At 38.3% G+C, this 24,976-nt stretch overlaps 2 protein-coding genes across 2 annotated transcripts in view; both read right to left on the bottom strand.

Annotated features, from left to right (window-relative positions):
- Positions 1 to 260: 260 nt before the first annotated feature.
- On the bottom strand, positions 261 to 8,146 carry LOC119860513 (retinol dehydrogenase 8-like). Its single transcript, XM_038414312.2, has 4 exons — positions 7,981 to 8,146; positions 6,418 to 6,511; positions 4,470 to 4,653; positions 261 to 1,025 (listed from the first exon to the last, which is right to left on the bottom strand). Exons 1-4 carry the CDS (start codon positions 8,144 to 8,146, stop codon positions 792 to 794), a joined length of 678 nt encoding a protein of 225 aa, XP_038270240.2. The 3' UTR covers positions 261 to 791.
- A 490-nt stretch (positions 8,147 to 8,636) lies between these two features.
- The window catches only part of CCDC18 (coiled-coil domain containing 18), a 71,942-nt gene continuing 55,602 nt past the window's right edge, over positions 8,637 to 24,976 (bottom strand). The window contains 3 exon segments of the mRNA XM_043490849.1: positions 8,637 to 9,623; positions 17,592 to 18,103; positions 23,699 to 23,899. Of these exon segments, the coding sequence (XP_043346784.1) occupies positions 9,554 to 9,623; positions 17,592 to 18,103; positions 23,699 to 23,899 (783 nt within the window). The 3' untranslated portion in view covers positions 8,637 to 9,553.

Genomic DNA, 24,976 nt, shown 5'->3' on the forward strand with positions numbered 1-24,976 from the left:
TGTAACTCACACTGACTTCAATGGTAGCTGCAGGTGCACAGCACCATTGAAAATCAGATAACTTCTGTCTAGATGTCTAAATATGGATTTAGGGGCCTAGCTTTAGGCCCTCAGGTTTGAAAATTTTGAGTATATTGATTTGTGTTCCCTAAGAAAGCACAGAAATTATCATAAGCCATTCACCACTATCATAGAAGATGCCTAAAATATGGATATACATATTAAATACATTTTAAAAACTATAAAAATGCTTGCACTTCTTAGGTTTCTAACAAGTAGTTTATTCTAATCCTTTTAAATACAAGTATAGCACTATAGAATAAGGTGTTAAGTGATTTAAAAATCACTAGAACATTAGCAAAGCAATTCAATATGTTTTACAATACTAACAAATCAGGTTTTGTACAAATAAGATATACACATAGTACTAATCTCAGTATCTTTTCTTTTTCATTCTAATAAATGCTGAAGGGAGTTGTTTGATAATGGATTTGTTGATGTTCAGAAAAAATAGCGGTCATAAATTTCTACCAGGATCAACTCTGGAAATAGAATATATGGCCAAGATTACTGACAATAACTGATGTGGGTGAAACAGTTTACTTTCAAAGCACTGGAAACTTGAAGTTCAAAATAAAAGTTAATCAACATTAATACCTCAATTAAGCTCACTAACCAAACATTTTGAATGTCTTTTTGTAATCAGTTATATTGCAAAGCTATTTTTCAAAACAATATGTCAGCCGTGACTAGAACCAGTGATCCAGATGCACACAATAGCATACATATATTCATTGTGAAGGGTTTCCCAAATCAAAGCTTTTTCTGCTTCTCCACCTTAGCAGTTTGATGAAGTTAAGACTTGCACTGAAGATTTTATCATGCTGAAAAACCATTTTATGGAAGGTATCAATAGGTAGATCTCCATTTGGATCTGCATATTTCAAGGTTGTCATTGGTGTGTACAGGGTGTTGGTCTGATGGCGAAAAGGTGGATTTTCTGCAAGAATTATCTTTACTGTATGCTGTTAGAATGAGAAATGGGATCTTTAGAGAACATCATTCATCCAAATAGATGTACAAGAATCAACAAACAGAATGACTGAGCAAAGTAACAAAGGTAGCTTTGTAAAATCCTTTAGGAAATTTGACCACATTTTAATCAGGCAGTTAATCCATTAAGACTTTCTTAGGATAATTTAGAAACCTCAAAAAACATGTTTCTCTATAAGACTAATCAGCATAATTTTATTTTCCAACTTTATCAGAAAATATAGCGGAAGTTTATATTAAACAAAAGTAATATATTTACTATTTAGAAATTTGAATTTGATATCGGTGGTGGAATATGTGATTACAAAACCAGAAATCTGTTTTTTACTCCCACAGGGATTTTTCTCTAAAACTTACTGTGTGCATCAATAAGACAAGGTACGTAAAATGGTATCTTTTATTAACCCAACTTCTGTTGGTAGAAGGTACAAGCTTTGGAGCTATACAGACATGTATCAGTGACATTGTCAGAGCATCTTTAATACTAATACGGCATCTAGTGCCAAAATCAGTCCTATTTCTGAGTACAATCATTTCCTGCTCTTGGAAGTATTGGGCAAGCAGCATGGAGGTGATCAGTATGTTTGTTTGACCCTTTTATCCTTTAAAAAGCATCATAGTGATTACATTCTGACCCAAATATCTCCTGTTTGGTATTATGAAAGACTTAAGCTTCAGTGGGGGTCCAAGGGCTGCATTTTGGTTTTTCGTTTTTATTTGAAATGTGTATTGAGGGAACTTCAGCACAGAGTTGTTTTTTAACTAAAGCTAAAAACTACCATATAAACTACCAAAAAAGGCTCTAATACTAATTCCCAATTTGGTGCAAAACAATATTAAAAAAAAATACAAAATAAAAATTGCTAGCTGGCTCCTATCTACTACAGCACTGAACTTGGAAAGGAATAAAGGTAGGAGACCCATCTCTTTGATAGCCTTGTATAGGGTTCCATATGTAAGGGGTTTGTGGCTCCAAGGATCACTGCTGGTTAGCAGTTCTGTGCTCTTGCCCAAAGGGTTGTGTGTCTGTATTCTTTAAACCTGTACATAGTGCTGTATGATATGCAATGCATGCTGAACAAATGATAAGTTCCTGTCTAAGACCTTAAGAGTCTAGAAACAAAAGAAAAGTAGAGTAAGCAAGTGGTGACTAAAGCAGGAGCACTTCATGGTGCAGATTTTCAGGATATTTTTGAGGGTCAAGGAAAACCTTCTCAAACATCAGTTGAGAACATATGGAGGTGGTAAGAAAGAGGACATGAAATTACAAATAGGCAAAGGAGAGAAAGGAGGTGGTCAGATAAGCATGGGTGAAGCAGAGAAAGTGCAGGGTGAGATTCAGAGTGCATCTTCACTGCAGAGTTAACTTGGGCTCTTGCTTGGGCTTTGCCCCTGTCCCGTCTCTCTCTCTCTCTCTCACACACACCCCTCTGACCCAAGTTTGGTTGTGCTTTGCACCCAAGACCTGGATCATCTGGTGCTATACACTAAAGCCGGAGTGGTATGTTCACTCAGGCTGGTAAACTGCCCACTTTGCAGTGAGGACACACACTGAACCCCTCAAGTGCTGATAAATGTCCAGTGCTTTCTCACAATTCCCCCTGTGTGCCCAAAAGGACAGACAAGTTTTCCCACAATTCACTCAGAGAGAATCAGACTGGCTTAGTATACTGCAGTGTAAGAACCATGGAATATAATCCCAGAAGTTTTATCATCTCAAGCAGGTGAGTATAACGCTAACTCAACTCAAGTGTGGCTTTGCAGCGTGGCCATTCACACCCAAGGTAGGCAAACTGCATGTTGATCCACTGGGTAAATTCTGCAGTGAAGACATATTATGCAGGTTGAAGTTAGGGCAGGAGTCTGATTCTGATTTAGAAGCTCTTGCTTAGAAGAACTCAGCCTAAAGGAAGGGTCTCTGCTGATTTGTTATTGGTTCAAACTACAAGCGTTTGACAGAGATATATTTTCAACTTGGCATGCAAAGAGTGAGTTATCTCAATTTCAGTTGGAGTAACACACATATCCTTGTACGTCAAGATCAGAATGTAGTTGTAAAGTTCTAGCTGCACTCGCTTATCTGGAAGAATTAATTGCATGCATCTAAGTTTTCCAACTGTATATTGCTGTAAAAGCTACTAAAGTGCTTCATCATTCAGAAAGTGATTAAATGTGAAATTATTAAAAATAAAATACTAAATACAGAACAAGACTGAATTCACAGATATGGTATCAAATGAGTGAATCAGGATGTTTCATATTTACCAGTTTACAAACAACATGAGATTCAGGAGCCTGACACTATTTAAATCAAATTCAAATTAAAAAAAATATATTGTATGGGATTTTCAAAAATGCTAAGTGTTGGCCTAACTTTGCTCCCATTGAAGTCAGCGGTAAAGCTCTCATTAACTTCAGTGGGAGCAGTGTTATGCCAATGCTGAGGGTGTTAAGAATCACACCTTATAGATCTAAGGTAAGACACAAACAAAATCACTGGGACCCTATGTAGGTTTCCCAATCCCGCACAGGCAAATCCTTATGCCAAAGCAGAGTCTTATTGAAGTGAATATGGCTGTGTAAATGCATACAAATCTGTGTGCACAAAACCAGTTGCAGGATCAGGGCCTTACCTAGTATTTCATATATTGGAGGTAGACTATGTGTCTGACCTTCACTAATGCTGCTCGTAAACATTTAGAATCCATTTCTGCTCTTAGATTCCAAGATGTCCTTAATCACACACTGTCATTTTTAACTTATGGTTGATCTGAATGCTGCAAACTTTCCTGTATTTCAACCTCTCCATAGTGATTCAGATCTTTGTAACCTCAAGCATTCATTTACCCTAGAGTTCTACTTTGGCCTACTTTTGAAGAGCATGTCAGCTGGCACAATGCAACAGCTTAAATTTGAGAGGTGAGTCTATAAGATTGATGATCCATACTCTACATTGTCTACCTACTTGCTTCTAGAAGCAGTTCATGGTGTTGGTTGTGCTCTATAAAGTCTCAAATATCAGAGATTGCCTCCAGCTATGTTCTGCTGTGACCTGCTGCTGCATTTCTGTTGTTGGTTCCTGGGATAGTCTGCTGGATTTCACGTGGGTGTAGGAATTTGCAGTAGTGGAATCTGAGCAAGAGAGGGGCCATAAACAATGGTAGTAAGCCATCTAGATTTCTGGTGGCCATGCACACTAGTGTCATTCTGACTTCACTGGGTGGTTAGATCACATCGCAACTATCCACTCAATGATATTACAGATTAAGGTTCACAGTTGCCTTTTAAAACTGGGAGAACATGTTCTTTCTAAATTCTAAATCCAGTAAATGCTTGAGGTTGTGCTTAATGAAGTCTAGTGGGTCGACAACCAAACAGAGCATTCTAAGACTGCACAAAATAATTTGACTAATTACCTCTGCTATGTCCTCTGCACTCTGTCCCAGGCTTTGGAAAATCTGTTTGTAATTTTTAAGGTAAATATTAGTAAACATGTCAGCAGTTTCTTCATCAGCAGCCGAAAGATCCATTTTCATTCCATCTTCAAACACCTTTTTTTCAAATTCTGTGATCACTGGGCCTGGCTCAATCAGACTTAGCCTGTTACAAGAACAATAACATATCGGTGATTTGTCCTTCTATATGGGAAATGTGTAAAGCTATCCTTTATATAGCTGTGAGTGGCTGCAAATAAATGAGCACTTGTTAACATTTTTTAAACAGTAAATTCTTTAAGGGGGAGATCCATACCACAGCTCTTGCCCTGAGTATCTCAGACAGGCACTGGGGGTTTCCATGGGAGAAAGTGGGAGAAGAACACTGGCTGAACTGCTGGAGAGCAATGGAACTATCAGTCTAGGGCAGAAGTGGGAGCAGGAGACAAAGCCTCAGCTGCTGGCTCACAGCTGTGGATCTCTGTAACAAGATTTAAAAATGATCATAAACCTCACTGCCTTTTGGACAAAGTGCTAAATGGATCTCTTTGCCATCTCTCCTACATAGTAGTAATAGTAGAAGTATTTAAAAGAGAGAGAGAGATCACCCAAAGATTCTCTTTGGTTACCTCTTGGGTGTATATAATTCTGGAAGGCACTCGTATTCTGTGGTACCCACAAAGTACAGTACAAATGCTTAGGCAGAAAGTCCAGCTGCCCAGACTTTTGCTGCTGTTGGGCTCGCTGTACCTATGGAGGAGGAGCAGGATTTGCCCAGAAGTGCATAAAAGTAAAGCTAAGAAATACTTAAGGTCCCTGCGCCAGTTCCTTCTCCAGTTCCATTCTCAAGTTTTAAGTATGAAAAGTCCTTCCTGTTTACAACCATAGTTATCTATTGAACAAAGTTTTTATACAGCAGATTTTTGGCCAGTTCTGTTTGACTGTTAACAAGTATTTGTATTTTGTCCCTTATTCCTAAGGGCTATACCACGCTCTTGATTTTTAAGCAGAACTTCCAAATTAAAACTTCTGTACAGTGCTGCCCTTGCTTACATTATCGCTGGTCACTAGCCAGTTCCACATTTCTCCATGCAACCTTGTTCTTCTTCCTTCTTCCATGCTGCCTCCTATGCCTGAAATGTCCTCTAACCCTATATGCCACAAAGATTTCTTATCTCCTTTAAACCCCTTCTCAGAGCCCACCTATTTGCACATATAGTAATTCTCTACTAAATTCTCATTAGAAACTAATACATTTTAAGTAATTATATAAAAAAGTTATGAACTACCATGTAAACTATCTCACAATCTTATTTTGTGCATCCCTTCTGCTCATGCTCTGTTCACTTAGTCTGTAGGCATCTCTTCTTTCTGTCTTGCTTTGATTGATTTCCATTGCAAACTCTTTGAGGCAAGGCCCATGTTTTTATTCACTATTGAAAGTGCTACATACCACTATGTTGTTATATAAATGTCTCCAATAATCATTATAATGAAAGTCATTATTGATCATTCTCACTAATGTATCTGGGTACTACAGATTAGAGAAAAGATTCTCTTTGAGGCACACATATTACTTGACCACATCCCCATAGTAGGGTAGATGAGAGTCCAGGTTTCCAGGGATATATATGAAAGCTATACATATTTTTTCAAAGCTAAACTTACTCCTAGTCTGAATGCTGTAGGTCATGTTTATTTTGTCATTTAAATGTTTGCAGTACTTTGGTGGGGAGGGCAAGGGAACTTCTATAAGAAGGTTTCAGTGGCTTCTTGTGAATGTATAGCTTCAATTCAAGAGGAAAAATTCTTCATTCTCTTTCTCCAGGACAGCAGCCTGCTATGTAAGGGTTGTACTACTACTACTAGCTCAAGATATATTTTAAAGTACAGTCTGATATGTACCCAACACCTTTGGGTCAACACTTACTGAAGTTTAAACTTGAGTGCTTGTATGGCTAAACTTTCACAGAATCCTTCCACAGCAAATTTAGATGCAGCATAAACATCATTGAACAAAATACCTGAAGGCAAAAAGAAAGTAGTTACAGATCATGTTAAGATCATTTTAAGTTTTTGAGTGGCTTATATTTCCTAAAGTAATTTATAAGCTGTTTGTGGTTACGAGAGCATGAAAAAAATCCTCGTGATTTATGTTGCGCTAATTCAAGTTATGAAGATGTTAAAAACACTCCTACTAAATGCACTGGGGTGACCAAATTTTTTTTTTTTTTTTTTTTTGCATACCTGCTGAGCAGTGATTGTCTCCTTTGCACCCTGGCTATTATGATCCCTAGGTGCCATTGGCAACTAGCACAAGTTAGAGCAGCCTTCAAGCTGTTCCTTGGCCACAGCAGAGGATCTAGTGCATGGTATTTATGCTAGATATTTTGTGGTCTAATACAGTGATCTACATGTGTAATTCAATCTGCAGCATTTGGCATGGCAGCTGTGTTGCAATGCAAGCAAGAGATCTAAGATTTAAAGGATATGGATTTTTCACTTCTTGGTGACTCGGAGGAGGCAATATACAACCCTCTAAGATGGATGGTGAGCATCATGTTGCTCATTAGCAACTCTTAGTAGCCAAGGCCTTGACCCTATAACTGCCCACTCACATGAATAATCCAAATATGAGAGGCCTATTGAAGTTATTGAGACTATGCATATAAGTAAGTTTATGCAGGATGGAGCACCAAATTAAGAGCAACATTATCTGGCTTTAAAGTGAGGTCCATTTGATGTTTCCCCCTTGGTTAATGGCAACACCTGGGTGTCTAGTAAGAGGGAAAGCCTTACAGAAAGGAAATACTGATTTGATAGTTTGGGATATGGAGGACTTGGGACATGGAGGACTCCAGTGGAAGTGGGAAAGGACCTACTGTTCAAACAATCAGAATATTTCAGTGTAGAGCTGTTGATTCCATCTTTTTTGTTCTGTTTTTTTTTGTGGGGGGGCAGAGAGAGAGAGAGAGAGCAGTGTTGGAAGACCTACTTTGTATATACTGCTTGGAATATTTTCCTGTGTCAAATATGTGAATTACTAACAGACTGCATATGTACTAAATCTTTTTAAGGCAGAGCTTTTTTAAAGCTAGTTTCACAAAATACCTGTGCATAAAAAAGTGTATTAAAATGTGTTGGTCTTTCCTGCATAGTCCCTTCAAGCAAAAGACAGAGACAAGTTTCCACATGAAATCACTTTGTGAAAAGAGCGAAGTGCTACTTTCCAGAAAACTCAAACACAGTTGTTATGGACCTAAGTCTGCCAGCCTTACTCACAAGCAGTAGTACTTTACTCTACAAGTAGTCCCATTAAAATTAAATGAGAGTACTGACATAATATATTACTCAATGTGAGTAAGAATGTAGAACTGAAGCCCATGTTTGTAAACTGGAAACAATAGCTTAATATACTAGATCGCTTACATTTTTCAGTTCAGAAAAATGTGAGTTTTAAATTACAAATAATTAGTACATAATAATACTTTGCCTTGTATTCCCATGACACTACTTATTATAACTATATGTCCACTCTTTCTCTTCTTCATATCTGGTAAAATCTCCTTCAAAAGGCGAACTAATCCGAAGAAGTTTGTATCCATCACAGTTCTCATTTCATCTATGGTCTGGCATTCAATAGGTCCAATGAGCCCCATTCCAGCATTGCTAACTGTACAGATGCAAAACACAATAGTGAGTAATAACTGCAATAAATATTAATTTAGCACTTTCACTGGAAAACACATGGTGGTAAAAATGAGTGACTGGAATAAGGGATTAAAATACACAAGAGCAATTAGTTATTCAGCTTCTCACTGAAACCTTGAGATTATATTTGACGTGGAATGTCTTTGCTTTTACTCAAATACATTTTAAAATATCTGCTATTCTGAAGATTTTCTTGTTTATTTCTAATTTATGCCTTACTTTTTTTCTTTAAATCAGGAAAAGGTAAAGAAAAAAACGAGAAAAAACTTCTATACAATATTTGCTTATAATTCAGTGTTAAGAATTAGGGGCCCAATCAAGTCAAATGGAGTCTCAGTTTACTTCACTGGGTATTGGATCAGGCCTTAGTATGTTTGTTTGATATTTTTGGTCTACTTTGTGTTTAGCGCCTCATAATGTTAGTTTCTTTTTAAAAAAAAAAAAGAACTGGCATTGGTTGAGAACTTTGTCACTATGTGGTGGTGAAGAGACGATTCCATTTGAATGCTTGTGGTTTCAAAAATCCAGAATGGTCATGCCATAATATGAACACTCGATAGTAAGAAGTGGAATGTCAAATTGGAGCATAGTGCATGCTAATTTGCACCTTGCGGTTCTGCTGCTCCCCTATTATCTCCCCACAAAAGACAGGCTCTACTTCCTCTTAGCCAAGATTTAAAAGCCGAGGGTGTAGTTAGTTGCCATATTACGTTATAATTTATTTTTACAAAATATATTACACAAAATTTACTAGTAAAGTATCAAATAAAATGGAACTATAACTGTTATTAAAAATTAACCATGTGCGTTTGATGATGCATTAGTCTTTTAATTATTTATTCACTTACTTGCTAATTCACAAAGGATCACCCTATTGTTAGAGCAAATAAATAGGGGTCTACTGTGTTCAGAGGGTAGAGATGGTCTTAGGTCTCAAGTGCAGGATGGAGAATCAGGAGATCCAAGTTCTGTTCTCAACCTTGCCAACAGATCTACTGTGTGATTTTTGTAGAAGTCATTTGATCTCTTTGTGCCTGAATTCAATTAATTAGTATTTGGTGAATGGCTTGAGAACCTTGAATGGAAGACTTTATAGAAGTTACAGTATTATTGGTTTTATTCATATATTTATATTTAAATCCATAAACATTTTTAGAAAGAACAGTATGTTACTGAAATATCTCTGAAATATTTAAAAGGACCCTTAAATTAAATCTTGTATCCTGACTTCTTCTCCATCTTTCATTTGTGTTCATTACTTGCCTAATATATCAATCCTTCTGTCAGGGATGCTACTGACGCAAGTTTTAATAGACTCTTCATTGCAGACATCCAGTTGTTTAATTTCCAGGGTTTTACCCAAGGTTCTGCCTGCAGCTTCTGCAAGTTTGTCCTTCCTGGTCAGATTCCTCATGGTAGCATACACTGTAAAGTATCATAAATAAGTAATCAGAAATGTAATTACAGAGAAAGCTTTTCCTTTGAGAATGACAGGAGACACAAGTTACAGTGCATACAACCTTTAAGTCCATATTTTAGTGCTTAGATATCTTGGTGATAGGGCCTTGATAGCAACCGAAAACAGAATGTATTTTAAATTTTTATATAGTGCTTCTAACTTTCCTAAATCAGATTTTGGGAAGGAGCGAATGGAGAAATAAACCATTTATACAGCCACATTCATAGCTATGTGTTTTTATTTCTATATCAATTAGGGAAGATACGGTAGAAAAACTAAACCCAAGATTTTCAATAACGGGTGCCAAAGTTAGGCTCCTAAGCCCACATTTAGGCACCTAAATAATGAGTTAGAAGCCTATCTTTAGGCACTCATTTTTTAAAATCACAGCCAGTATATTTAAAAAATCAGCCAGAATTCTACATGGGAGTGAAACAAATGATTCCTCAGACTGCAAAATTGTTGGGTTTTGCAAGATATTTATCATCATATTGATCAGCTTTAATATTACTGTGACTTAAATACTCTAACTTCCATAAATCCGTACAATTGTTCCCTGGTGAGTAAGACACTTACTGAGAGTAAACCTGATCTGAATTGCTAAATTTATTTAGTCAGCTACATACAATTGCAGCAAATATTTCCGTTTTGTAAGGGAGACAGTGGAACCAAGTTTTCCCTCTCCTCCCTCATGGGAGTAAATGCAAGGAAGAAATACTGAATCCTGCCTCTCAGAAACAAATTGCTAAAAACAATTGCTAATTTAATTAAGGGCTCCCAGACACAATCTTTCTCCTCCTAAAATTAGGAATTGCATTTACACCAACAAAACTTTGCTAAGTGCCAAGTAAAGCTATCTGCAGCTGTGCGAAGGACTAATCTGTAAAAAGGTATGTTTATTTAGCATGCTTCAAATGCATAATTTTGTTTTTTTAATTTAATAACTTTCCACTTTTGTTTTATTAAATATTTTATTAACATAAACTGTTAATTCAGATAAACATTTCATTTCAGTACAGTTACAGAACTGCTATCTGTTCACAGAATTAGTACATTTGAGTGCATTGTATCTTCCTGTCAGGAAAGGAAAAATTTATAAGAGTGGCAGAGAAGGGAAGCTGAAGAGAATTCAGGTACAGACTGGTAAAAATCTATCCATAAGACGGTGAGACACCCAGCACTTAGTACAGTCCACTCTGTCACATCACAAAATGAAAGTGACTAACAACATGGAAGATGCAGTACTGTGTGATATTTAATTTCAGAAATATCATTACCTTTAAATCTTTTCTGTTCATCTCTGGCCATTTTTACAGCCAGGGCCAGTCCGATTCCTGAGGAGCAACCCGTGATGAGTACAGTTTTCTGAGCCATTATTTTCAGCTGGATGGCAGCAGATATAGTGGGAAGTCTTGCTACTCTGATGAACAATCACCTAAATGTTGTGGCTACAGCTGGGTATTACTGGCCCTTTATGCTTTATTTACAGCTTCACTGAGCCAACAAAACTGAAAATGCACACCTGGACATTGTATGATTAGGGGGATAATCTCCAACTGGACACTAATAAATAGAAGCAGATGCTTCTGCATGTATACATAATCTGGATCAGAGGCTACTCTATGTACAGGCAAACTAGGCAGCTGCCAAGGGCAGTAGATTTGGTGTGGCCACCCCTCAGTCAGGATGCAGGGGCGACTGGGCCAAATTTGAGTGGCACGGGAGATAGCACACTGACATTTACCTAGGGTGGAAGATTGTCTTGAACCGCCTCTGATGGGGATCATAAATGTACAGTACATTCAACATAAATATTACATACATTTTAAAATCTTGCAAAACATTTGGGCCAAAAAGTTTTGAATAGTTAGGCCATGCATATTGGGGGAGGGAGGTGGAGTCATCACCTCCTCCTGTCATACTCCGCTGCCTCTATCACAGCCCTCATGGGGGAGTACCCACCAATTATGCACAAGAGAGTGATGATTAGTGATCCATGCAGTCACAGATAAACTATCTACCCCTACTTTATCTTCCACATTGAGGTACAAAGGGTGCACATGGAGCATAGCTCCCTGCTATTCAGGCCTACATTCCTCCCTGTTCGTTTGTGTAATAGGACATCACTTATCCAAATTATAGTCCAATCTCTCCACAGCCACAGTAGCAGGGTCAGATTTTGTCCCTCAAAGAGGCACACAAGGATTTAACCATACAATGCTAATTGACTATATATTATTGAATGTTTGCAACTAAAAGTCCTAATAGAACATCTGGAAGAAGTGAAATGGAAAAAGGAATGTGGCTTTGAAGAGAAAGACAGAAAGATGACTGAATGCTCTTCAGAGTTTCCCCAATGTTCCACTTGCCTCTGCTCCAATCCAAAACATTTTATGGTTTTTCCCTGTTTTTGCAGCTTTCCCTTGTTATTTGCAGTTTGCCTCCTTTCCCCATTAGAGTTTCCAATGTTTTTACCTTTCCTTTTTAGTAAATTTTTATATTACTATTCATTTATAACAAAACATGATAGTCATATGGAGAAAAGCTTAATTTACACATATAGTCACATATTTGAGTCTTTCACTAAAATATAAAGGTTACTCACCTGTAACCAGAGTTGTCTGAGATGAACTCTGCCTATTCATGCTCATGGGATGTGCCAACTCCGTGCAGTTTAGACAGTGGAATTTAAGCAATGATTGTTGGAACATTCTTCTGCCCTCTTTCTTACTCCCGTCAATGTTTGCAAATATCCTGAGGGCAAAATTATAAAAAGGAGCATAGAGCTCCAACCACCTCAGTTTCTTCCACTGCTCAGTCAGGTTCCATTTAGAAAGTAGGACTCCAAAGAAAAGGGTAAGGTGGGCAGGGAATGTGAATACACACAGCAAATCTCACAGTTCCAGTTACAGGTAACCTTCATTTCTTCCTCTAGTGAGCGACTTCTGCATATTCCCACTCATGGAATAGTTTAACAAACCGTAATCTCGTAAGGAGGGTTATGGAGTCCTAATTAAACAGAGACTGCAGTACTGCCCTGCCAAATCTAGCATTTTATTTAGATACCAAGTCTAGAGAATGTCTAGTGAAAGTATGAACAGAACCCAAGTTACTGCCTTACATATAGTAATAGCCATGTTTTACACACTAATCGGGGATTGAAGAATTTAAAATGGAAAAGTTCATAAAATTGAACATTTCAAAGTTACAGTAAATGTGGTGCATAAGTTGCAGTATAGTGCACTGTATCACTTTGTCTTTCAAATCACAGCAAAGCAATTTCCAATACACTGAAGGCATTGGAATGCATAGCAATGTTGACTTGTTCTTCATCAACATCACTTTCATATGATTTTTTTATCCCTGCTTTGAAAAATAGTTTGTCACTGGTCTTTTGTAAGACTGGCTTTTGTAAAATTAAATCTGTAAGGTATTTCAATGAGTGAGGCATAGATGCTGCTTTGGTTGTAGTGGAATGGGCTCTAATCCCTTGAGGGAGAGAGACTGGTGCTAAATTATAAACCTTGTGGATATATAATTAAACCCATTTAGAAATGATTTGGCCCTTTTTTCTGCCTAAATAAGGGAGAATACACTAAGAATCTTTAAAATGTACCAAAACTATCTAAAACCTATTGAAGTGTTGGTCTGAAAGGCACTGAGAGAAGGTTGATGGGTTGAGCATTTTCTGAACTGTCAGCTGGATGTGATAGAATGGAATGGAGGGAGCTCGGCTGGAGTGCCACACTCCCTTTTTATAACATAGCTCTCAAAACATTCACAAATGGTGAGGAGAGGGGCAAGTTAGATATTTTAACTGCTAGTTCCACAGTCTAAACCACACCTGGCCAGCACATCCCATGAGTGGAAATATGTAGAGGCCACTCAAAGTGCTATTAAGTGAATTGAGGGAGTGAATAAATAGCAATTAAGCAAATAAAGACACCATTTCAGAGGGAATTGTAAGAAAGGGAGTTCAGAATGCACCAGGTCTAACACAAGTAATTGTTGGGTAATTTGATTAGGAGAGTGATAGTTCCCCAGTAGCAGCAGAATCAGAGGGGGGAAGTAACTCTCTGGTTGATTTCCCTCTATCCTCATCAGTGAAAGAAGAAAAGAGCCACACCCAGAGGAAGTGAAAAGAAAGAGATATCCTAAGGCCGTTACAAGACAAGAGCTATAATAGAACAGTTCTAACAGTCACTCAGATGCAAAAGCCCATTGTGTTTTGCCTACTGAACAGGCTGAAGGAACTCGCATGCCTTGAGATCTTACTACAAAAGAAAAAAAACAACACACAAACAGGTTTGGCTGAAAAGTTTGAATTAGATATGAATTCCTCCAAAATTTGGGGGCATTTAGAGCTGGGAATTTGGTATGGGTCCACCATTAATGTTACAATACGTCAATATACATGGTTAACAATTAGATAAATTACAATTCAGTAAGAAATGTTTGAGTGGGTGTCTTGCAATTTTAGAGCTACATAAAATGATACTAACAGTTACACTTCTGAATAGCTTTCAGGATGACAATGCTGTCCAGTATACACAGAACAAGATTATTTTTCAAGAATCAATAATCCCATATTATCTAATACAGTTTGGAAAAGTGCACTCAGTGTTCCAGTATTGTTAATAACCATTTTATATAGGCATATAAAGAAATGGCTTGTTTAGATCCCTACTAAAGTGAAATTATGGTTTGGCACAAAGGCTTTCCCTACTTTCCAAACTAATAAAAGTACATTTGCTAATGTAAAAAGCAGAATAACTAGCTTTTCAAATAAGGCACAATATAATAATGACAACATCTAAAATTAATGAGCTAAATGTAATTATAATTTAACCTTGGCTATCAGGTTTGATCCTGACTTCACTAGGGAAACCAAATGGCCAGATAAAAAAATTTCAGCTCACACTCTATTTAGCTGATTCAGCTATTAGACAAAATGCTTCTGCTGTTCATGCACATTTATATTTAGCACCTGTAAGAGGGGCAACCTAGGCTTTATAACACCTATGATGATGAAATTCCAATGATGTGGTAATGCAACTCTAATTAAAGGGCTGGTTAAGCTTTCCATTTGAAATCCTGGTTTGAGAGGTCTAACGTTTAAAGTTCTGTTGTTTTAAAAGATCTGTCTGAAACTTGGCACACACGGTATTAGCCTAGAGGCCTATTGGTTTGTTTAGAGAAAATATGGTTTAAATCTTTTGAACTGTTTTTCCATTATTACACTGGCCAAGAGACAGTTCTAATAGATTTTATTGTTGTTCTGTAGGGAAACAAATGGCTTGATTAAAAAAATGTGAAATGTAGTTATTTTCAAAAGTAAACTAAGTCCTTTTGTTACAGTGCATAAATCTTTCCCAACAGCCAAAACAAGTTATACATTATTTGGAGCTGTAAGAACATGAACCTTGTGTATTTAGGCCTTCTCTATATGAGCAAAATCTGTACCTGTATTTCAGGAGCTGCCAGCAATGGTGTAGTTGCACCAGTGGAGCAGGTTTTCCTGACACTGGTAAAAATGCCTAAACTCTGTGTCTGTCTAGCAATTTCATCTGCACAGCTACTGAAATACAAGTGCTAGTTTTACTGGTTGAGATGCACCCTTAATGATTTCTAAATATGCACATTTGGGCCTTAAATTCTTAACTGCATTATATTATTATTTTCTGTTCTTCTGAAATACTTTCATTGCTAATAGATTTGCTGATGCGTTTTTCACGCAAGTATATTTTTAGTATGGTTCATTCTGAGTGATTTAATACGATAAAGCTTTGGAATCTCAACTATGTAGGTTCAGGATTGCATAGGGGATTTAGACTTCATATCCTTAAGGCCACCTAGTTCCTGGATTTGTTGTATATAATCCCTATACATCTGTTTGTTTTTTAACTTTAGGAGACTGGGGCCAGAGAGAAGACATTTTTAAGGGCTAAACTGAGTGAGATTTTTGTGAAGTTAAAAACCAAATGACATAACCATGTATTAATTTACAATTTAAAATAAGACAACTTAAATGGACAATTCTGCTTTCACGGAAGCACATGGGAACTTGTCCATGGACCTCAAAAAGAGTAGGATGAGCCCTTGAATTTCCTTCCCCAAAGGTGAATGAAACTACTTGTGGGAGTGAGACAAGCAAGATTTTGTTTAAAGTCTTGACTCAATATTATGCTCAACCTATATTTTAAATTGCCTTATAGTTGACGGTTTGAGGAAAAGCCTCTTTTGTCAGCAACAGTATAATTTCATTACCATTAAGATAAAACGTTCTCAACAAAAATTGCTAATGAAGCAATGACTCAGGATCACTTTTAGGTAGAATTTAGATATAAAGATTAAGGACTCTGATTTGAAAAATCCTAGTCACAAAGGACCAGACAAATTTAACCCTATAATTTAAGGAAATTTTTTTTAAACAATCCTTTATTTCCAAAACAAAGTTACCATATAAATTATTTCAAGCAATAATATTAAAACAAAATTGGAAAAACAAGAGGGTTGGGATTTACAATCAATACAAATATATTTAACTATGTACATCAATACTGAATTAAAAATGTCCTCTTTGAATGCAATGCTGTATTAAAACAATTTCAATTATGGTTTATTGCTTGTCAGACGGTGATAGTCTTTCATCACAATCTTTGTCCCTGAAATAGATATGTATGCTAGTTAAAGTAGTATTTGTAGTCAGAATCTTACTTTCAACTTCCTTGTTTAATTTGCCATATGAAAATCCATTTGTATTGAGGGTAGTCTTGCAGTAATATCTCTTTATAGTTTTTCTCTTAAATAAGCTCTCTTATGGAACTGATCAACATTAAAATAAACTAGTTACAGCATGTTTGATGGCCACACAGTCTCTTTCTCACATCCTGCAGCCTGTCCTAGAAACATTAATAGGTGTTGCTTTATAATAGTTTCTACCACAATAAGACAACTTCTCTGGAAATCCATAAATGCCAGCATTTAGATACATAATATAGTATAAAAGGCCCACAGACTAAAATATCTCAATATTTAATAAATAAATATATTATATGTAGTCTACAGGTATCCAGCAGTTGCTCAGACTCCACACTGACTTATATAGTACTTTTGATAAGAATACAAAAATCTTGTAAATACGAAAACAGATTAAGCAGAATGATTTGTAAAGAAATACTCATTTATAATCTGATTAAATCCATAACTATTATACATTTTAAAGGAATAATGTCATTAGCAACATTACCATATCTCTATCAAAATTGTAAGAATTTTAAAAATCAGATTTTTCTCCAGTTGTGCCATTTGTATTCTGCACTTAACTCAGCTTCAATAGTGAAAGTGAACTAGTCCATTTCATTTGGTTTATATATCCGTTTCACTTTCCATAAGGAAGTGTTGGCTGCTAGGGTCACTATTGGAATAGTTATGTTGTGCAAGACTTTAAAGGCAACAAAGTAAAGGCAAACAAAAACTTCACCTCAAAGAATGTTGTGTTCAAGTCCCCAGTATTGTAGGGGGAATTTTTTTTAAAAATTCTATTTATTGAAATGCTAATAAAATATATGAATTATGAAATATTTCTATTGACACGGGCGAAATATCTGCTGTCATTTACACCAATATAAACTGGGAGCAGTCCCATTAAAGTTAGTGGAATTATTCTGGTGCAACTGAGAGCAGAAGTTGGCCTATTATGTTGTGTGAATGTTTTAAACAAAAAGTTTAAAAAAAAATTTGGGGCCTTAGTTACTTGACAGTGTATCTTTAATTTAAAAAACAAACAACAACTTGGGTGATCTATGAAATGGTCTCACTAAAATGTGATCCACACCCTGGATAAATTTGGGAACTCGACGCCATAAATAGATACAAATGTTAATGGACCATCCCTATATAAACAGTCACAATTAAATTAAGAATTACTGTATCACAAACCACATTCTTGATTCTGCTTTGAGTTTGTACCACATGATATTTGTACAGAAGCATTTTCAGACTGCCTCATTTCTTTGTTGATATATTTTAGCATTCCACTAAGTGTCTGGAAGTCATTACTGTCTGATGTCACATCTTCATCTACAGTGTATGTGAGGGGATCGAATGAAGATTCATTCAAATTGTTTGGTAGAGTATGAAGAAAATCCTTTTGACTCTCTGGAATCATTGAGGGCTGTAATGTAAGCATTTGTTTGAAGTCTTCTAACATGTTTTTTGATAGATCTAGGGAATCATCATCTTTAACATCTAGGTCACTAGCACTTATAGAACGACGCAGTTTTCTATGTTTGAAGTATGACGTATGAGAATGTTTGAAAGAATCTTCATCTTGAATATCGAAGAGCGTATGATCTGATAACACAAGCGGGATTGGTAGCTTCTTGATGCCTTCTGTTCTTTCATGCCCAGCAATTCTCGCTTGTAATCTCGTTACTTCAGATTCCTACAGTGCAATAAAACAAATATTTGTCATTTTTTAAAATGCTAATGTCCATTAGAACTATCCTCTGTATTCTGTGCCATGTGTAAATATATTTCCCACTACCTCCTTAATCACTGTGGAATCATCATCATCTTGCCTCTCACTCAATCCCATAACCTGGGCATCACTTTGACTTGGAGCTCTCTCTAGGTCTTCATATCCGGGCTAGGTCTAAATGTTGCCTATTCTTTCTGCATAGCATCTACATCAGTGGTTCTCAAAGCAGGTCCGCAGCATGTTTAGGGAAAGCCCCTGGCTGGCCGGACCAGTTTGTTTATCTGCTGCATCTGCAGGTTCGGCTAATCACAGCTCCCACCAGCCGCGGTTTGCCGCTCCAGGCCAATGGGGGCTGCGGAAAGCAGCACGGGCCAAGGGATGTGCTGGCCATCCTTCCTGCAGCCCCCATTGGCCTGGAGCGGCAAACAGCGGCCAGTGGGAGCCATGATCGGCCGAACCTGCAAACGTGGCAGGTAAACAAATCAGTCCGGCCCGCCAGGGGCTTTCCCTGAACAAGTGGCAGACCGGCTTTGAGAACCACTGATCTATATGGCTAGAACTGTCATCCAGGTTCTGACCTCATGTCTCAATTACAGAAATATCCTTTTCTCTGGCCTTGACAACTAGAGTCTTGCCCTGCTCATTTCCATTCAGAATGCTGCTGCAAAGATAATTTTCTCAGTCCATCATTAACACCTCCTCTTTGCATCCCCTTCTCTATTACATCAAACACAAGGTACCTGACTTCACTTTCAAGGCCCTTCCTGGCCTATGCCCACCCTACCTATCATCTCTCACTGACTATAGAGATGTCAAATCTTGCCTCTGACTGGCAAATGATGTCAGCCATCATCATCCACTGGTCACATTTTCAAACAAGCACCTTCATGCTTTCTCCTATGCTGCCCCTCATGCTTCTAAGGAGCTCCCCTGCAAACATTGACAAAGCTACCTCATTATCTTTCTTCTAATCCAGTGGTTCTCAAGCTTTTGTACTGGTGATCCCTTTCACATAGCAAGTCTCTGAGTGCGACCCCCCCCTTATAAATTAAAACCACTGTTTTATATATTTAACACCATTATAAATGCTGGAGGCAAAGCAGGGTTTGGGGTGGAGACTGACAGCTCATGACCCCCATGTAATACCCTTGCAACCCCCTGCGGGGTCCTGACCCCCAGTTTGAGAACCCCTGTTCTAATCCCTCCTTAAAAAACTCTCCATTGCCATGATGCGTACAAAAAACAAAACAAAAACTGACAATGGTTAGGCCACTAATGTGCTGAGACCACTGCCATTCATGCTGACCAATACAGTCTCACTTCCTTGTACTCCTCCAGCCAACAGTCTGTTGTGTCTTGGCATGTACTTAGATTGTAAGATTTCTGAGGCATGCACTGTCTTTTTATTCTATGTTTGTACAGCGCATAAACACAATTGGTCCTGGTTATGACGTGCACTCTTAGTCACTACCATTATACAAACAAAATGATGCTTCTTCTGCAAAGTCCCTCAATACCAACATCAGGGTCAATTTTTATTTGGTGCCAAAATAGAAATCAGCCACATCATCATCAAAATCATACAAAGGGCAGAGATATGATATTTCCAGCATATACAAATGCCTGGAATACCATGTGGAAGGCAGTCTCACTGTAAGCATATCTCATTAGAAAACTGCGCTACCATTTTTCTGGTTTCAAAGACCCGCCCTTTGAAAAAAATCAATTTCCAAAATGAAGGACATTAGAAAAACTGGAGAACGATTGCCATCTTAAATCTACAGAACAAGAGATTCACACCATTTGGGACATGCTATAAAACAGTGGAAAAAGACGGATACCCAGACTGTGGGGAGGGGAATTAACTGCCACTCACACTCAGCACTTCCATGAAGGAAGCCCTCAGCTAGAGTTGGAGTGTACAAGAGGATACAGAAGTAACGTTCGCCATAAAAACAGAAATTTTATTAGAGTTGACAATCCTCAGGGACACCAACAGTTCATCAATAAAATTTCCGAGAGGAAAAAAAAGAGGACTACTGGGACTGAAAACTCTCCATAATCTATCTAGCACAATGTGAATACTTGTGGAGAGAAAAGTCTGAAAAACTCATAACGCTGCATTTTTAAAGAGAGATTATGGGCAGTGAAAATCAGTATAAAAGAGGGGTCTCTTGCCAGCAGTCACTGCAAAAATTTTAATAAAGAAAAGCAAAATCATAAATTTGAGGCAGTTGGGAAAATTAAGATGAATATTGAAGTAGAATCTGAGAAGCGGTGGAGCAGTACCTCAAATGTCAATAGACTTGAACAGGGAAGTGAAACGTGGCTCTTCTCCTTTCAAATTTGTAACTAGTGGAGTGGGCAGTGTACTAGGAATAAGCATTAGCAGTAAAGTACCATCTTCTCTCTCAGGGTTTTACACAGCTATCCACCACTAGAGTATCTGAGTGCCTTCTACACAAACTAGATTTAGCAACAGTTATGTTCTTAGTAGGCTTCATGGAGTCTCTGGCTTTCCTCCCTTACTGAGGAATGGGAACTCTGCTTGGGCTAGGTTTTCTATTTCTTTCCAGCGAAGAGGAAAAGCAGATGATTGACATTGTGAATGTCATTCTTTTTATGGTGGAAAAGCTATATCAAAAAGTAACTGTGGAATTATCTTTGAGAAATCATGGAGGATGGGTGAGGTCCCAGAGGCCTGGTGAAGGACAAACAGTAGCTAGCTTTAAAAAGGGGAACAAAAAGGACCTGTGGAATTATAGACCAGTCAGCCTAACTTTGATACATGGGAAGATACCAAAAAAAATTAACAACCAATCAGTTTGTGAGTATCTAGAGGATAATGGGGTTATAAGGACTAGCCAAGCATGGATTTGTCAAGAACAAATCATACCAAACGAACCTAATTCATTCTTTGACAGGGTTACTGAACCTAGTGGATAGGGTGCAAGCAGATAATGTACTATGTCTTGATTTTAGTATTGCTTTTGACACAATCCATATGACATTTTCATCTACTAACTAGGGAAACATGGTAGACAAAATTACTAGGTGGGGTCAAAACTGATTGAAAGATTATACTAAAAGAGCAGTTATCAATGATTTGCTGACAAACTGGGTGCGGGTAGGTGGAAGATGGAAGGGTCCTATCTAATAGGATCCTGCAGGAGTCAGTCCTGGGTCCAGTACTATTCAATATTTTCATTAAACGATTTGGATAAAGGAGTAGAGAGCAGGCTTATAAAATTTGTGGATGATACCAAATTGGGAGGGGTTGTTAACACTTTGGAGGACAGGATTAGAATTCAAAACAACTTTAAACAAATTGATTTCAGACCAATTCTCCAACAAGATAAAATTCAATAAAGAGAAATGCAAAAGTACTATGCTTATGAGGGGAAAAAAATGAAATGTACAACTACAAAATAGGGAATAACAGGCTAGGCAGTAGTACTGCTGAAAAGGTTCTGGCAGTGTTATTCTGGATTACCAGATTGAATACGAGTTAACAGCGTGATGCATTTGCAAAAAAGCCTAACATTCTGGGGTGTATTAACTGGAGTGTTGTATTTTAAGACATGGGAGGTAATTGTCCTGCTCTACTCAGGACTGGAAAGGCCTCAGCTGAAGTATTGTATCCTATTGGGCAACATACTTCAGGAAAGAACAACAAAAACAATAAAAGATTTAGAAAACTTGACCTAAAAGGAAAGGTTAAAAAAAAGTTTAGACTTGAGAAAAGAAGACAGAGTGGGATCTGATAACAGTCTTCAAATACGTTAAGGGCTATTATAAAGAGGATGGTGATCAATTGTTCTCCATATCCACTGAAAGTAGGACTAAAAGAAATGGGCTTAATCTGCAGAAATGGAGATTTATATTAGATATTAGGGAAAACTTTCTAACTATAAGGGTAGTTAAGCTATGGAAAAGAGTTCCAAGGGCTGCTGTGGAATTCCTGTCAAAGAAGGTTTTTAAGAACAGGTTGAACCAACATCTGTCAGGGATGGTCTTGATTTAGTAGCACTTTAGTAGCCTCAGCACATGGGGCTGTACTTGGTGATCTCTCAAGATCCCTTCCAACCCTACATTTCTACGATTTCCTAAAAGGTAATCGGATTAATCTAACCTCCTCTGAAAGTTCATTCTACAGCTGGATCCCTTCAACTGAGAATGGTTTGTCCTGATTTCTTAAGCACTTTACTCTGGGCTTTATGATCTGCATTGTCCTAGAGAAGCAGAACTGTCTACCTGTAAATTAGAACATCTACTGAAGAAACTTTTATCTAACCTAGAACATTAGAAAAAAGAAACCTGTTGAAGTACTAGACATCACCATACAGAGCTACTCCTGCTAGTTATACACTAGGTGGTAACACTGGAATTTTGACATTCTGACACCTGTTGTATTTTAGCTTTTCCCTTTAAAAAGAGGAGGGCCATCTAGCTATTTACATCCTGCACCTATATCTTTATGATCTTTTTACAGCTAATTAAAATAAATGGGGTTTGTGATGTGACACCGGCCCATAAGGGGTTAATGGAGCCCTTATGAGGCTGCACAGGAGGCAGCCAATCAGGGCCAGGCTGGCCCATATAAGGAGGACTGCAGAACAAAGCAGCTTCAGTAGCTCCCTGGAGCTCAAGGAGGGAGGACTGGCTGCCTTGCAGGAGGAAGAAAGCTAACATCTTGGACAGAGCAGTGCTGGTCAGGGGAGCAAGAGTGAGTTCCCAGCTGACTGCTAGCATGCTGAGGCCTGAGACAACAGTAGATAAGGTGCTGGGGCTGCGGGGAAGTGACCCAGAGGAGACAGAGTCCTACTTAGAGGGGACGCAGCACGTAACTGTCATCTACAGGTTCTCTGGGCTGGGACCTGGAGTAGTGGGCTGGCCAGGTCCCCGCGTCTCCACTCACCACTCAGGAAGTGGCTGCACAACGAACTGCCATTCCCCCAGAAGGGGGGGGGGGGAGAACTGAGTGCAGCACAGCCAGAGGGCTGTGTCATGAAGAGGATGCCATGGTCCTGGGAGTCATGTGGGTCCCCGTAGCAGAAGTAACGGTGGCAAGACACCACCAGAAGAGGGTGCAGAGCTAATTCCCAAGACAGCCAGCAGGAGGTGCTGCAGTGCTGAGTCGCACCCTGTCACAGAGTTACATGGACTATTATTATTACGGTATATATTCACAATACTGCATTTCCTTAAGAATTTTTACATTTGTAAAACACAAAATTGGTCTTTTGTAAAGACATTTTTGCATAAAACAAAATGGCTGAGTTATAAGTTGTGTAGATGTATATTAATTCACTGTGGACTGAACGGCTCCGACACAATCCACTCATACAGCATGTGTAATCCTCCTGCTGCTCTCAAATCCAGTTCTTCCACATGGCAGAGTAAAACTCAGGCCTATACGGTAACACTTTTAGGTACTTCTCATTCCTTGTAAAAACAAACATGAGGTAAAAGAGGGTAATTAATTTGTTGGCATAAGGGAGCCTTTGTTTTTGTCCACAGACACCTTAAATGTCTCATGTCTCATTGCTGTTAACTTACCTTCACAAGCAGTGATTCATTTGCAGCTTGAACCATTTCATTTCTGGCCTGAAGTTGTTGCTGAAGATTATTGACAGTATCCTGAGCCTCTTCTAACTCCTGCTGCAGCTGCTGCAATTGTCCACTTAGATGATGAGAGCCAGATTTCTGGCTGTCTGTGGACATCTGCCACCTTTCCTGATTTGTCTGATGTGCAAGCTTCTAGAAGTTTTAAGAAATAAAGTGAAAAAAATTATACAGATTTTGTTTTACGCCAACTTTCCTTAATACTGTTCTTTCTCATTTCACATAATATATGTATAGACTGGAAGGAGTGCAAGTAACAATTTCAAAACTCATCACCATGAACACATCAGGGGGTTCTGACACACCTTCAGGATCTGACTAAGAAAAAATGGTTACTACCCTTCCTTAACTGTTGTTCAAAATGTGTTGTACATGTTCATTCCACACTAGGTGTGTGCATGCCCTGAGCAGTCGCCAGAAATTTTTTCCCCCTCAGTAGGACTGGTCAGGGTGGCTTGAGCGCCTTCTGCTGATGCGCACTGATAGTGCCAGAATAAAGCGCCCAGCTGACCCCACGCCCCCTCAGTTCCTTCTTTCCAGAAAACTCTAATGTAGAGAGAGAGAAGGGCAGGTCGTGGAATGGGCATGTGGAAGACCTCTTGAAAAGAACAGTTATGGAAGTTTAGTAACTTTTTTTTCCTTCGAGTGACTGCACGTGCATTTCACGCTAGGTGTCCCCCAAGCAATTGAATAGGTGAAGGAGTTCATGTATACACACCAAACAGAACAGCTTGGCAAAATTTGGCATCATCTCTGGAATGCTGAGTGATGGCATACTGGGAGGAGAATGTGTGCACACCAATAACCAGGTCACTGCTTTACAAGTGTCCTGAATAAGGATCTGCACTATGAATGCTGCGGAGGATGCTTGAGACCTTGTGAAATGAGCAGTCAGGATAGCTGTTGGCGAAACATCTGCCTGATCGTAACAAGTGCAAATACATGAAATAATCCAGGATGAAATTCTCTCTGAAGAGATTGGGATGCCTTTCATCCTGTCAGCCAAAGCTATGAACAGTTGGGTAGACTTTTGGAATGGTGTAGTTCTTTTTATGTAGAATGCTAAGGCTTGTCTAATGTCCAACTTCGGGTAGAATCAGGTAGGCAGACTGCCGGATTGCTAAGAAATTGCAAACACAGTTCTGGAGGGGTAACTGGGGTGAGGGCAAATACATCTTATCTTTAAAAAAGACTGTGTACAGAAGTTCTGAA

The sequence above is a fragment of the Dermochelys coriacea genome, chromosome 8 (assembly GCF_009764565.3).
Source record: "Dermochelys coriacea isolate rDerCor1 chromosome 8, rDerCor1.pri.v4, whole genome shotgun sequence".
In the NCBI taxonomy this organism is placed as follows: Eukaryota; Metazoa; Chordata; order Testudines; family Dermochelyidae; genus Dermochelys; species Dermochelys coriacea.